The 16,326-nt window shown below is 37.6% G+C and overlaps 1 protein-coding gene across 6 annotated transcripts in view; it reads right to left on the reverse strand.

The window, feature by feature from the left end:
- The window catches only part of Exoc6b (exocyst complex component 6B), a 521,360-nt gene that overhangs the window by 220,814 nt on the left and 284,220 nt on the right, over positions 1-16,326 (reverse strand). For all 6 annotated transcript variants that reach the window (XM_052174154.1, XM_052174153.1, XM_052174155.1 and 3 more), the window contains exon 18: positions 13,735-13,914. In XM_052174154.1, the coding sequence (XP_052030114.1) occupies positions 13,735-13,914 (180 nt within the window). The remainder of the gene's footprint in view (positions 1-13,734; positions 13,915-16,326) is intronic.

Raw genomic sequence — 16,326 nt, forward strand, 5'->3', positions numbered from 1 at the left:
AAACAGGGTACAAAACTAAACATAGAATTCTAAACAGAGTAATATGCAATAGGTCAAAACCACATAAAGAAATGTTCAACATCATTAGTCATAAGGGAAATGCAAATCAAAACGACACTGAGATTCCACCTTACACCCATCAGAATGGCTAAGATCAAAAACTCAAGAGAGAGCATATGCTGGCAAAGATGTGGAACAAGAGGAGCACTCCTCCACTGGTACAAGGAATGGGATCCTGCCCTAAAGTTACTGTGCCCTTTGGACTTAGCTCCATTTACAATTCCCAATTGCTCCTTTTCTCTTCAAACTGCACATTTTATATTTCTCATTGTCCAACTTGCTGCTTTACATTATAAATCTGTGTAAGAGTAATTATGAATAACTACACAACACAGTCAATACTATGCTGTCTTGAAATCTCCTGTGCCAAACCCACTAAATCAAACATACTTTAATTTAGTCTTTGGCTACATCAGTATTATCATCAATCATCATCATCATCATCATCATCATCTTGAGTTAGGGAAAAGTGCAGCCATAATCTTTGTCAAAATATCACAAGAATGGACTCTAGGTCACTTACTAATATTCTTCCCCTCTTAAACCTTTAGAACCAGGCTATCATAAGCTGCACTGCCCCCAGTACCACTGTTTTCCATGTTCATATTAATATGCCCCATTAAACTCCTCTTAAAAGGTTCAACAGGTTCGTCAATCCAAAGTACCAAAGTTCACATTCTTATAATAAACAGTATAGCCTGGCCTGTTACAGCCATATCCTGCTCACTAATATCAATTTGGGTGTAAGTCACTGTTCTACTACTGTAAAGAGACATTATGACCACAGTAACTTTTCTATAACAAAATATTTGAGGGCTTGCTTACAGTTTCAAAGGTTAGGGCATTATCATCATGGTAGAGAGCATGGCAGCAGACAGGCAGGGTGCTGGAGCAGTAGATGAGAAGTATATCCTAACTTGCAGACCAAGAAAAAGAAATTCTAGGCTTGGCCTGAACTTTTGAAAACTCAAACCCACCCCCTTAGTGATGTACTTCCTCCAATAAAGCCACACTTCCTAATCTTACCCCATTCAAATACTGCAACCCCTGGTAACGACCCATTCAAATATATGAGCCTATGGGGGACCACTTTTATTCAAACCACCAAAATATCAGTATTTAAAAATACATATATTCCTGCAGTAACAATCAAAAAATCCATACATTTGAAAAAGAATGGGAGAAATGTATGGGACAGTTTGGGGGGAAGAAAGGACAGGGAGAACTGTAATTAAATTACAATCTTGTGGTGGTTTGAATATGCTTGGCCCAGGGAGTGGCACTATTAGGAAGTGTGACCTTGTTGGAGGAAGTGTGTCATATTATGGGGCTGAGCTTTGAGAGAGCTTTCTCCTGGCTGCCTAAGGATGCCAGTCTTCTCCTGGCTGCCTTCTGATCTAGATGTAGAACTCGAAGCTCCTCCATCACCATGCATCTCTGGATGCCGCAATGTTCCCATCTCGGTAATAGACTCAAGCTCTGAACCTGTAAGCCAGCCCCAATTAAATGAGGTCCCTTATAAGACTTGCCTTGGCCATCGTGTTTTTTTCACATCAATGAAACCCTAACAAAGATAGAAGCTGGTACCAGGGACTGGGGTATTGCTGTGAGAGCCCTGGCCATGCTTTTGCTTGGAAAAACATAGACTTTGGAAAGCTTTAAGTGGGGCTTAATGGGCCATCCTAATAGGAATATGGAAGACTGTGGTACATAGGTGAACTGAACTATGTAAGCCTGCCAACTCAAAGGTTTGAGAGGAGAATAATTTTATTATGTGTCTAGGAACTGTTCTTGTATTATTTTGATGAAGAATGTAGCTGCTTTTGGCCCTTGTCTAAAGAGAATGCCTGGGGCAATGGTAAAGAGGTTTCCGTTAATTGCATGGACAATGGAAGTCTCAGAAAAACCAACTTTTGCTTTGTACTCTGGTTTACTCTCATGAAGAGGATTTTGATGAAGTAGAAAAAGCTTAGAAAGGAAAAATACAAAATATGATGCAAAGAATAAAGGGACACCAGGAAATAGAATGGATCTGAATCTACTATTCTAGGAAATAAACAGATAAAAGGAGTGATGACCTTGAACCAAGATCCAACCCTGCTAAGCTTATTGTTTATGCTTTTGCAGTTGAACAAAGGACTTGATTGTTGTTTCCATTGGGATTTTCAGTGGGAAATGGACTACAGTACAAAAATGCAGAACACAACTGCCATACAGATCTTGGGGCTGGAAAGCACAAGTGTTTGGTCTGGATCTTGAAGAACAGTGGCCATGAAATGCTTAGGCTCACACAGGGGAGGGGGCAGGGACTGATGGGAAAGCAACAATTCAGCCAACTTGAGACCCATCCCATGGGCAAGCACCAATCCCTAACACTATTAATGATACTCTATGATGCTTTCAGACAGGAGCATGCAGTCCTCTAAAAAGCTCCACCCAAGAGCTGATGCAAATAGATGTAGCCACCCACCCCCAAACTGTGAATGGAGCTTGGGGACTCATGAAAGGAGGAAGAATTGAAGGCCCCAAGGGGGATAGGAACTCCACAGGAAGACGAACAAAGTCAACTAACTTGGACTCTTGGGGTACCCAGAGTCTGAACAACCAACCAAAGAACACGGGCTGGACCTAGGCCTCCCTACTCATATGTAGCAGATGTGCAAATGACCTTCATGTGGGTCCTAAACAACTGGATTGAGGGCTATCCCAAAAGCTTTTGCCTGTACATAGGATATGTTCTACTAGCTGAGCTGCCTTGTCTGGCCTCAGTGGAAGAGGGAGCATCTAGGCTAGCATAGACTTGAAGTGCTGGGGTTGGGGGGGTGGGGAATACCAGGGGCCGGCTGCCTGCTAGGAGAAGAAGGGGAAGAGGAGTGGGGAAGGATTGTAGAAGGGGGTGATCGGGAGGAGAGCAGTGAATAGGATGTAAAGTGAATTAGTAAAAAAAACATTAATTAAATTAAAAGAAAAAACATCAACCAACAGATTGGGAAAGGATCTTCACCAACCCTAAATCCAACAGAGGGCTAATATCTAATATATACAAAGAACTCAAGAAGGTAGACCCCAGAGAACCAAATAACCCTATTAAAAAGTGGGGTACAGAGCTAAACAAAGAATTTTCACATGAAGAACTTCAGATGGCTGAGAAGCACCTTAAGAAATGTTCAACATCATTAATCATTAGGGAAATGCAAATCAAAACAACCCTGAGATTTCACCTCACACCAGTCAGACTGGCTAAGGTTAAAAACTCAGGAGACAGCAGGTGTTGGCGAGGATGTGGAGAAAGAGGAACACTCCTCCACTGCTGGTGGGATTGCAAGATGGTACAACTACTTTGGAAATCAGTCTGGCGGTTCCTCAGAAATCTGGGCATGACACTTCCGGAGGACCCTGCTATACCACTCCTGGGCATAGACCCAGAAGATTCCCCAGCATGCAATAAGGACACATGCTCCACTATGTTCATGGCAGCCCTATTTGTAATAGCCAGAAGTTGGAAAGAACCCAGGTGTCCCTCAACGGAGGAATGGATAAAAAAAATGTGGTATATTTACACAATGGAGTACTATTCAGCCATTAGAAACAATGAATTCATGAAATTCTTAGACAAATGGATGGAGTTGGAGAACATCACACTAAGTGAGGCAACCCAGTCTCAAAAGATCAATTATGGTATGCACTCACTGATAAGTGGATATTAGCCTAGAAACTTGGAAAACATAAGACATAATCCACATATTAAATAATGTCCAAGAAGAATGGAGGAGTGGCCCTTGGTTCTGGAAAGACTCAGTGAAGCAATATAGGGGAATACCGGAACAGGGAAGTGGGAAGGGGTGGATGGGGAAATAGGGGGAGGAAAGAGGGCTTATGGGACTTTCAGGACCTGGGGAGCCAGAAAAGGGGAAATCATTTGAAATGTAAATAAAAAATATAGCAAATAAATAAATAAGAAAAAGAAAAAAGAATAGTAGCAATTAATGTGCAAATAATGCTGTTAGCTGGAGCTAAGAAATTAGTGTTGAATAAGAGACCAGCATCACTGAGGTGAAATCTGGAAAGTATTTTCTGAGAGCACAAAGAAGCTAGAAATAGTGTTCTATAAATAGTCAAAGTTTTACCTCATGCTGCAGTTAAACTTGATAATATGGAAGAATCACCCACGTGGTACTGGTTTTGAAGGTATGAAAAGATCATGGAGAGCAGCTGAGGCTTGGTACTGTGATAGACCCGGGAAGGCCACTGATAGGGTGCAACCTCAATTGTAGTTGTTGACCCAGGACTGAAGGGGAGTCATACAAAGAAGGTTAGGCTTGCCTCTATGAAAAGAGACTATGAGAGGATATTGGTGAAGCCTAGTTGCAACAGAAGACTTCAGAAAATTAGAGATGCCAGTACCATGGCATAACCTCCAGGAACAGCAACAGCAATGAAGTGTAATCAACCAGAGCCTAGATTGCTACAGAGGGCAAAGCTAGAGATGTGACCAAATGCCCTTTGAAGGAGCCCAGTAGATCATGTGTGAATCCCAGATATTGTAAAAATAATCTGTAAAGTTGAAGTTGCCTTGGATACCCCAAGTTGTTAGAGAGATCAGAGCCATGGATACCTGCTAAGGAAAGTTGCCAGCAGGGAGTTAAACAGCCCAAGGGAATGAATGTGTTGTGCTGAATACCAGGTGCCAACACCAGTCAACAAGGATTAAAAGAGTTGGAGATCTGAAGAATGCTTTGACATCACATAGAGACTCGGAGTCTGGAGTCTGACCAGCTTGCTTTGGTCTAGTAGTTCCTCACTAGAACATTTTGGAATGGCAATATATATTTCCTGTGATGATGGAGGTATGTGATCTCCCTTTTGACAGTTAAGTTGATTGGATGAATCTCAGAAGAGATTATGAACTTTGGACTTTTAACAAAGTTGAGACTGCTATCGACTATGGGACTTTTGAAGTTGGATTAAATTTATTTTGCATTATGCTATCGGTAGGCACAGCCCCCCATAGATTCATGCGTTCAAATAAACCAATGGGGCCAGGGACTTTAATTTGTTGGTTTGGATATGCTTGGCCCAGGGAGTGGCACTATTCGGAAGTGTGACCTTGTTGGAGGAAGTGTGTCATTATGGGCGTGGACTTTGAGAGAAATTCCTCCTAGCAGCCTACAAATGCCAGTCTTCTCCTGGCTGCCTTCTGATCAAGATGTAGAACTCTCAGCAACTCCAGCACCATGCCTGCCTAGATAATGCCTTTTTACCACCTTGATGATAACAGACTTAAGCTCTGCACATGTAAGCCAGCTCCAATTAAATGTCCCTTATAAGAATTTCCTTGGTCATGGAGTCTCTTCACAGCAATGAAATCTTAACTAAAACAAATCTAAAAAATAAAGAGACAAAAAGTACTCTGCTGCTAAGAATGCAAAATGCATAAATATGTATGCAACAGTGAATTAATGATGTGTGAGTTAAATGCTTATGAACTTGTGTCATCTGTCAGGTCAAAGGACATGGTAATAGTTAATAGTCAACCTGGAAAACACTATGATGATCATTCAGGGTACCTCTGAAAACCAGCAGGGCAGTTGGTCACCAAGACTTCAAAAAAAAAATCCAGTAATAACAACATCCCAAAAATTCATTAAAACATGAGTATAATTAGCAACTTCACACACACAAACACACACACACATACACACACAACTTCCAAAAACATCATCTTATAATGCAGCCAGTATAAAAATGTCAAAATGAAGCTTAGTATATATGCTAATATATGCAAATTAGAAAGAAATTTTTATTTGTTTATTTATTTATTTATTTATTTTGTACAGGACAGATATATGATATTTATGGTCACAATCCCAAGGATTTAGGATTTTTTAAGTCTTCTCCTACCCTGATTCTGGACAGTCCATTGTGAAACAAAGAAGTAACCTGAAATTTACAATCAACTCAACACACAATGAAACAGTACATGATGTTTACAAAAACTATCTTAGAATTGACAATAAGGGGAATGCTTTATGAAAAATCATAACATCAGTGCTAAAATAATGCATTTTGAGTTAAAGAAATGTCCTCAAAGTGACAATAAAGCAAGAGAAGCGTGGTAAGCAGCTACAGGAACTGGTGTCAGGGTATGGCTCACCATGCCACACAGTGCCTTGCACCTAGAGAATCGCTTTTCAGATGCAGGGGGATGAGTGTGAGCCCCACTTATACAGTAGAGCAATCCCCGAGCATCTTTAGAGACCTCTGATGGCGTCTCTTTCTGATGGAAGATCCACTGTACGATCCATTCACACTCATCACCACACAAAGCCAATGGAACACAAGGGCCAAAATACTGTTCCTCATTTTCTCCATAATGTACAAATGCATATAAAAAACCTATTTTCAATAAAGTGTTATTTTAAATATGTACAAAATTATCTCTTAAAGACAGAAAATTTTGGAGATCAATGTATTTCTAAGTTAAATTAAATAGAAATCCAAAAGCTGTATAGCAACATATAATTAAACCTGAACTATATAATCCTGCATAGAAAATAGTTACTAATGTGTATAGATGTGCCCTAAAAACTAGTTCAAACAATATTGTTTCAAGTATGATCTGTGAAAGTCTCTCCCTCAGCTGTGTATCTGATTGTAGGACAGGCTTTTTTCTTTTTCTAGATAGTTTACATATTCATGTTATGGAGGGTAGGTTCTATTGGAAGCACCACTGCAATGACTACACCATGAGCATGAATTCCATTGCCTCACTTCCTGTTAAACAGAGAACATACAAATTATGTGTTTTTTTTCTAGTGACTTCATGCACTGGTGTCAACTTTAGAACATTGACATATTTTCAGATTATAAAATACTTACCAGTATCTTGTTTCTTCAATACTTTCTTAGAGAAAAAATCAAATATTTACTAAGTCTAGAATTCACTGTCATATAGAATGCAAGGTCTTAATATTATCTTCATCCAAACTGACAGATTGTAGAGACAACTTTATTGAAAATTATTTTTATGGAGAAAAATTTGTTTCACAGATCTTGAAATACTTGTATGCTTTTACATACTATTCCTTAACATTAGTCTATCCTAGTTCAAAAGGCTATTGCTTATTTTGCTTTATAGCATTTTATATTTAGTAGGTAAAGACCACACTTAAGTTTTTACACTTTTAGAAAATAGTGTCTAATTTTGCTTTAGTGTCAATTTCAGAATTAATACATTTTCTTATGAAATTCACCTGGCATTCATACTAATTTGATTAGTCTTGAAAAGGTTCTCTGCACCACAAAATAATCCCATAGAGTAACTTGTATGTTACTCTATGACAGATTCTTCACATTATTTCTACTAATTATTTGACAAGTGTACATGAGAAAGAATGTCTGCTACTCATAATTTGCTCAGATATGTTACAGCAATATAAACATACTGAGGAAGCATGTCCTATTACTACAATTATAATTTGTTCTTAGGAAACTTTATTTAATAAAACTTCTTAAATAAATAAATAAATAAATAAATGGTTATAATAAACATTTTAAACTTTTGATGTTAATATAAATTCAGGTGTTTAGTATAATCCTGTTAAATTTATATTACCTGCTAAATTTTAAGTTCGCACTTTTAATCCTACATTAAATCCACATTATTTTACTTATATTTTACTGGATTTTTTAAAAAACCAACAATGGAGAATGGATGTTATATAATGTCCTTCTAAAATACTCCAAGATAGTTTTCTCTCATTTACACAGTTATTGAGAAGGTCAAATATTAAGAATTTTTTTTAAATCTGGAACAATACTTGCATTCTATAATAAATCCTAGATAGTAGTCAATAAATTTCTTTCTTACAACACTTATGATTAGCATTCAATTTTTAATTAATTTTTACCCAAAATTGTGAGCTTGCTTTGTATTTTTAAAGATTTACTTATCTTTGTGCTATGTTTAAAAGTGTTTTGCCTGCATGCATGTAAGTGCATTGTGTGTGTTCCTAGGGCACAGAAACCATAAGTTAACACAGATGGTTGCAAACCAACACGTGTATACTAGGAACCAAACCCAGGTGCTCAGCATGGGCAGCATGTGATCGGAGCCACCTCCCATCTCTCCAGCTCCAGGGTATTTTTTTCATGTTTGTGTCATTGTGGTAGATTTGCCTTGTCTTGTTATTAGAGTGAAGTGGGATGAAACAGTATAATTTTCTGCAACTTAATCCTCCTACTAAGTATAACTAGGAGAAGTAAAAAGAACACAATTTTTTTCTTTAAAGATATCAGAAGATTATGAACAAAGAAGACTAAAAAAAGATTAAAATTATAGAAAAGGCAGAACCTTTTTAAAAGTCATCTGAGGGTCACCAGTTGTCCTTGGCAGCACTGGCCAAACCCCAGCATAAGCAATAAACAGAGAACCAGAATCAGATCTCAGGGTCCTAGGAAGAGAACAGTTATTACGGTGCTAAGACAATTTTTCTTTATTTCAAAAGGCTACAGCATTAAAATTAGAGATCTGAGAACTGAGCTTTCCATTACAGCATTTGTTGAATTCTAAAGCTTAACAGCTCAGGAAAATAAAAGTTTATGCCAAACCTTTGAAAGACAGAGTGAGATTTTCCAAAGTCTCACAGTGGCTCAGACACTGACACTCAGCAGAGGACAAATATGTAAGAATCTCAGGTAGGCTGTTTTTTTAAATCCATTTGAGTTACAGTATCAAAACACCACAAACCAGGTAGTTTATAAACAGCAAGAATGGCCTTCACAGGTAGCTCATAAACAACAGCATGTTATCTCTTCTAGTACTGGAACCTGGAAAATACCAGATGCCATTGATAACATTTGGTGTCAGGTAAGGGCTAGATTGCAACTTCGGAATGGGTGTGTTTCTGAGGCATTCTATTATGACAGAAGAAACAGAAAGCTCTCTAGACTTACTTAAGAAAGCCCCTGCCAGGCTCGTCCTCATCTGCTCTCATTTACACATCCGTTGGAATCTACTAGCCTTGTAGGATTAAGCAACTACTAGATCCTTGGACTTCCCATTCACAGCTGACAACTGTTGGGACTACAGACTGAGATCAGAATATTATTTCATATTAAAGAAGTTCGGCAAGATTCAAATAAAGAAACACAGTAAGACCCACACAAAGTCAACCATGCTATAGTCCAGGGATAAATGGATAATCTTACAGACAAGATAAGAACACAATAAATACCCTTTGGGCTTCCATTTGCACTGGGAGCTGATTCTGTGCCACAGCACTCCATACTCAAACACTACCAGGAGAGAGCTAGTCTCCCAGAAGAGCCAACACACCTGTGAGCACAGGTAAGACCACTACATCTACTCAAATGCCTGGCCCAAGAGGGACCTATCCAAAGCCATCAGGACACAGAAACCAAGGAACAGCCAGGGCCAGAATCCTTCCAGTTTCTGTCTGCACCTCGGAGCTGACCCACAGCTCTCCATACCCAAATTCCTCCCAGAGAGAACTGGTCTCCCAGGAGTACTGATACACAGGCTTGCAGGAGGGACAAGCCACAGTCAGACACAGCAAGAAAGCTAACACCAGAGATAACCCGATGGTGAGAGGCAAGGGCAAGAACATAAGCAACAAAAACCAAGGCTACTTGGCATTATCAGAATCCAGTTATCCCACCATAGAGAGTCGTGGATACACAAACACACTAGAAAAGCAAGACTCTGATCGAAAAATCACATCTCATTATGATGATAGAGGACTTAAAGAAGGATAGAAATCACTCCCTTAAAGAAATACAGGAGAACACAGGTAAACAGCTAGAAGCCCTTAAGAGGTAACACAAAAATCCCTTAAAGAATTACAGAAAAACACAACAGAACAGGTAAAGGAACTGAAAAAACAATTCAGGATCTAAAAATGGAAATAGAAACAATAAAAAAAATCACAAAGAGAGACAACCCTGGGGACAGAAAACCTAGGAAAGAGATCAGGAGACATAGATGTGAGCATCACCAACAGAATACCAGAGATAAAAGAGGGAATCTCAGGGGCAGAAGATACCATAGAAAACATTGACACAACAGTGAAAGAAAATACAAAATGCAAAAAGCTCCTAACCCAAAACTTCCAGAAAATCTAGGATAAAATGAGAAAACCAAGGCTAAGGATTATAGGCATAGAAGAGAGTGAAGATTTACAACTTAAAGGGCCAGTAAATATCTTCATCAAAATTATAGAAGAAAACTTCCCTAACCTAAAGAATGAGATACGCATAAACATAAAAGAAGCTTACAGAACTCCAAATATACTGGACCAAAAACGAAATTTCTCCCATCACATAATAGTCAAAACACAAAATGAACAAAAGAAAGAAAGAATATAAAAGCAGTAAAGGATAAAGGTCAAGTAATATATAAAGGCAGACCTATCAGAATCACACCAGACTTCTCAACAGAGACTATGAAAGCTAGAAGATCCTGGCAGATGCCATACAGACCCTAAGAGAACACAGACGCCAGCCCAGACTACTATACCCAGCGAAACTCTCAATTGCCATATATAGAAATCAAGATATTCTATAACAAAAACAAATATACGTAATATCTTTCCACAAATCCAGCCCTACAAAGGATAATAGATGGAAAACTCCAAGAAAAGGAGGGAAACTACACCATAGAAAAAGCAAGTAAGTAATCTATCAACAAACCCAAAACAAGATAGCCACACAATCATAAAAATAACATCAAATATAACAAGAAGGAACAATCACTTTTCCTCAATATCTCCTAACATCATGGACTCAATTCCCCAATAAAAAGACAGACTAAGAGACTGTGCAAGTCTGTGGCTCCAGGTAAACAGTACAACTGATGGATGGTATAACAGGATGGCTGCTCTGGGCAGAGAGCTTAACAAGTAAAAACTACCTGCTTCCTATAGGCAGATATTAATGAAAGTTTGAATTAATTGCTTTAAAGATTGTATAAAGATATATTGCTCTAATAAGTCTTATAAGACACTCATACTCTTTCTAATGTGGGCTCCACTGGAATTTTGGATTAAAATTCTGGTTAGTAAGCTCCCTGCTTATAAGCAGGTATAGATAGAAGTGTGAATCACTTGTTTTAAAGACGGTATAGTAAGGTCTGCAAGGTAACTAACACATATTCTTTGAATGTGAGCTCTACAGTAATTTTGGGTTGATTATCCTGACATGACAGATAAGGAAAAAGGCCTAAGAATAGGTTTTCACAATTAGCAAAAGGTTTCTTTTTTATAATAGCAGGGATATTGTATGAAAACAATTGTTTTAGGGAAGATTTGAAGTCCTGCAGGATAACTCATATTCTTTGGACAGGGACTCCAGGGGAATTTTGGGTTAATTTCCTGGCATGACAAAATAGAAAAAGCCTAAGAATAGGCACATACAGTATTTTAATTTACTTCTTTTGATTTACATTGTTTTGATTTTCAGAGGGGTGTGGTATTGAGTTTGTGGTTGTATTATTCCTCTGGGAGAGAGGCCAAAATAAAGGCTTTTCTGGTTACTGGCCTAAGGATATGCTGATTTGGGAAAAAGGTTTTGTCTTTGTTTTTAGATAACATGATTAGATCTATACACCTTCCAGAGTGATATGGATCAGACTTGATGAAGGGAGATCCCAGAGGACTAGATTCCAGAGAAGCAAACTAAAAAGATATCTTGAAGATACTAAAACTTTGTTTTGAGATTTGTATATTACAGAATATACAGCCTTGGTGAGTCTCATCATCAGACATGCTAAACTGAACTGCTTTGAACTACTGATCTCTTGGACTTTCAGTCAGATCCAGCCAGGACACAGACATCAGAGAATAAAATAATTGTTGTTGTGGCCTTTATATGTGTGTGTGTGTGTGTGTGTGTGTGTAGGTTTTTTGGATTTGGGATTTTTTAAGACAGGGTTTCTCTGTATAGCCCTGGCTGTCCTGGCACTCATTCTGTAGACCAGGCTGGCCTCGAACTCAGAAATCTGTGTGCCTCTGTCTCCCAGAGTGCTCGGATAACAGGCGTGCACTACCACTGCCCAGCTATATTTTTTATTTTTTATTAGATATATTCTTTATTTACATTTCAAATATTGTCCCCTTTCCTGGCCTTCCCTCAGAAAAACCCCTAAACCAGAAGGCTGAAGAATGATACTTCAACTTCCTGACTTACTGGAGCGATGTGGGTAGGCAGCTATCTCTACAACTAGTCTCAGTTCTGGAAGCTAAGTTAGGCTTTCTGTGTTTTCAGATAATGTTGCTCATTCTCATATTGACAGGGTTGAAAGACTACTTACAGCCTCATAGTCAATACAGGCTATTTAATATTGAGAAAATATATTTCAAAAGGTAATTCTCAGATAGTATACAAGCTAAACCAGGATATAGCATGTGGGTTTCTAAGTCTTTTCAGTTAGGATAGATGACAGAGTGTTTTATTTTATTATCAAAGATGATGGACTGGATGTTAGGTGTATCTTATACTATACAAACAACAAAATAGTTAAAAAAAAAAAAAAAAGAAAAGAAAAAGAAAGCTCCTGCCCATGGCCATCACTCCAGGGCCCATTTCCTGCTATCACAGGGGTAATTAGGTCCAACATAAGAATTGGAGGTATACACAAACACTCAGAAGATAGGACAAGCTAAACAGCTTAAGACTGTTACACAGACACCTACAGCTTACAAGTTGACTTTTTGGGTTTTGTTGTAGTTTTTTAAGTATTTTTAACTATATATCAGTCTACTGCTAACACTGTTTCTTAGTTATCTATCTGAAGAATGTAGAAGGCTGAAAGGCAGAAAATTCTACAGTTATCTTTGATGCTAAAGACAATGATAGGCCCACTCTAACCAATGCCCTATAGTACCTTAACTAGCAACAGGGATGATTAAAAGTATTTAACTGGGGGTGGGGGACTGGGAAAGGGGAAAGCTTTTAGAATATAAACAAAGAATATAGAAAATTTTAAAAAAGTATTTAACAACCACAAGCTAAGCACCTGTGACTAAGGATTACCCACATGCAACCCCACATACTTAATCAGTAAGAGAACGAACAAACATAACTAGAAAGAAGGATTTCACTTAGACAGCAGAATCTATGCAGTTTAAATACAATGTCTAACAAACAAAAAATAGTAGGACAAAAACGAACATTTCACTAAAAATCAAATCCATCAGGAGGTACATAAATAATAAGTTAAATAAATGTAACTTGAAAAGATTGTGACTAATATAATTAAGAAAATAACTACAAACTAGATAAAAAGATAGGGAGATTCATCAAAGAATTTCAACTCATAAAAAAATCAAAAGATGTTCTAAAACTAAAAGAAATAGACTTTAAATGTTAACTGGAAAGTCTCTTTATAGTCTTTACAGGGTATCTGTCATGTCCAATACTAATGACTTTTAACTTTGAAGGAAGACCTGAGAGTATAAAAAAACTGCAGAAATTTTTGAAAATAAATGATACAGGAGACCTCAAAAATCCATGTAGGAATTTAGACAGCCAGTAGGTACTCTTGGACATTATAGAGGTTGCTGGCAACTTAAATCAGAAATGAGAACTTTAGTAAAACTATAGTTTAAGGCATGTGTTTCCTACTTTGAAGGGAAAAATAGAAGGACTATTACTTACAGGAAGGTGTGTGAACACGGCGAAGGTGCTGCGAAGGAAGGCAATGAGGTCTACTAGGTAATCACTAGCTTTGTTGTCTAGCTCTCCTGTCATCCAGTCGTAGTCAGCCAACTGCAGAAACTGGTCAATCTTCTGATTTAGATTTGTATATATCTCTTCTTCAGCTGCATGTCTAGCATCCTGTGAAATAATATGTAAATTTAAAAACGCATTGATGTGGCTGGGGTGAAAAGGTAAACACATAGGTCATTGAGCCGCCACATGTCTGTGCCCACTTAAGAACGCAGCTCTGAGTGTTGAATAACATCAGCTTCCAGGAACACTTCTCTTCTACAAAGCACAAAGGAACCTTTCCTAATCAATTTTTTACATGTGTTCACTATCTCCCTCCCTCTCTTGAGGGGAAGGTTGAATGACCTGCAAGAAAAAGCTATTCATTGCCTTCCCTAAATAAGGAAAATCTCTCACACAAACCTTGCAGTCTATTTCCTTTTATTTTGTCATTTCTATTAAAAAAGTAAATTTACTCTAATTATTTGATTCCCTTCTGACTCTCTGTGTAACTCCAAAAAGGCTCCTTTCTACATTCCCAAGCTTGTTAAATCCTCCAGTTCCTTCAGCTGCTTGTAAATATGACTAAGTTGTAACCTACTAAGCTCTCACTGGTGACTGTCAAAGCCCTGTGCTTTCTTCATCATAAGTCTTGTTCAAAGGCTAATATTCTTCTGCCATAAGATATGTCCTATATAGCACAATCCTTAAAAAAAAGATGCAAAAACAGCACTAAACAGTTCCTAGGTCATATGTTTGTGTTACCCTGTGTAAGAGATTCATTTACACACTACTAAAGCCTCTATGTATGATGCACCCATGGCTTGTAGTCACTCTAGTCTCAAATCTTCTCAAGTTCTCTGAGTAATTAATTATTTTCAATGGGTTCCAAGTCTGTCTTCAACACAGATATACTTAAAATGCATTCTAATTCATGGTCCATGAGTCTGATTGCTTCACAGAAACCTCTGACCCCCAGCAATGTTGAAAGCATAAGGCTGAGATGTGGAATTGGAATTTTCCATAGTATTCACCTGTTCTTTTAAAACCAAGGTAGAAATCTAAAAGACATGACTGGAATTTTTCCTTGAGGATCAAAGTTCTGTTAACTTCCAACTGTTAAATCTGTCTTTAACTTACTATCCTTTTCTATATTTTCTCTTACTTAAATTATGCATGACTATGAGTTTATAGTATAGCCAAAGATGGTATTGACTTACATGAAGGATACTTTCAACTTTATTAAATGACAAAATCATACATATTTGTCATCTTCAACATGGTATGCTGAATGTGTAGATGGCATAGTCACTGTAGTAACATAATGAGCAAACTGACACACCCAAATCAAGCTCAAAATGGGTTGCCTTAACTCAAATATTTGTTATTATTGTGGTGAAAACTTTACAAACAGATCCTTCCAGAAGCTTTCAAGATGCAATACACTTATTAATTATAGCTAACTGCTGTAGAATAAGCACTTGAACTGTTCAAAAATTTTGTGTGCTTTGACCAAAGTGGCTTAACCACTATGGAAGTTTTCAGGGGCCTCGTTCGGCTTTACTTATGCGAATTCAGTATTTTCAGATTCAATATAGAATTAAGATCATGGAATATTTGTTTGCCTGTGTTTATTTCCCTTAACACAATATATTCCAGAATTATCCAAGATGCTACAAATCATAAGAATGGCTTTTTTTTCACAAGGCAATATACACTATTCAAATGTGTTTCTACACCACATTTCCCTTTTCATGCATCCACTGATGACTGGTGGGTTGACTCCTTATCTTGGCTATGGAGACCAGGGATGCAAGAACAAGCTACACAGTTACTAAAGCATAAAGAGTTTTGACTTATTTTTAAGGATCTTCCACATTGCTTTTCCCTAATAGCTAATATTTACTGTTGTATGTATTCTTATCATTTGTATTACTTATAACATGTACTTGACCAGGTAAAATGTGGTATCTCAATGTATTTTGATTTGCATTTCTCTCATGATAACAAGGTTCAACATTTTGTCATATGTCTGTTCACCATCAGTATGTCTTAATGAAATTCCATAGCTCATTTTCAAATTGATCCATTAGTTTTATTACCATGTAGAGTTTTGATTGTTTTACATTTTAAAATTGATGTCTTTTATTATTGATAGCACATGGCCTAGAACTATGTTCTCTCACTACTTTGGGCAGTCTCTTACCCTGTAGACTTTCTGTATTGCTAGGAAGAATATCTTTACTTTGGTGCACCCTCTTTTGCTCATTTTCAATTTTCTAGCCTGTACTTTTATGATCACTTCTAAAACCTCTGCACAAGACAGGGCTACTTTGATTTCTTCTAATTGTTTTATAGTTTCAGGCATGTTATTTATTATCTTTAAATCATTTTTAAAATTTGCACCCAGAGATCACTAACTGAGGCTATCTAGCCAGCGGATTCCAGAGATCTACTTGTCGGTCGTGCTGTTGCAGTAGAGTTACACTTGAATACTGTTGTTCTCCACTTTGATGAAGGTGCTGGGCTTCTCAACTCAGA

This window comes from Apodemus sylvaticus, chromosome 2, assembly GCF_947179515.1.
Source record: "Apodemus sylvaticus chromosome 2, mApoSyl1.1, whole genome shotgun sequence".
NCBI classification, from domain to species: domain Eukaryota; kingdom Metazoa; phylum Chordata; class Mammalia; order Rodentia; family Muridae; genus Apodemus; species Apodemus sylvaticus.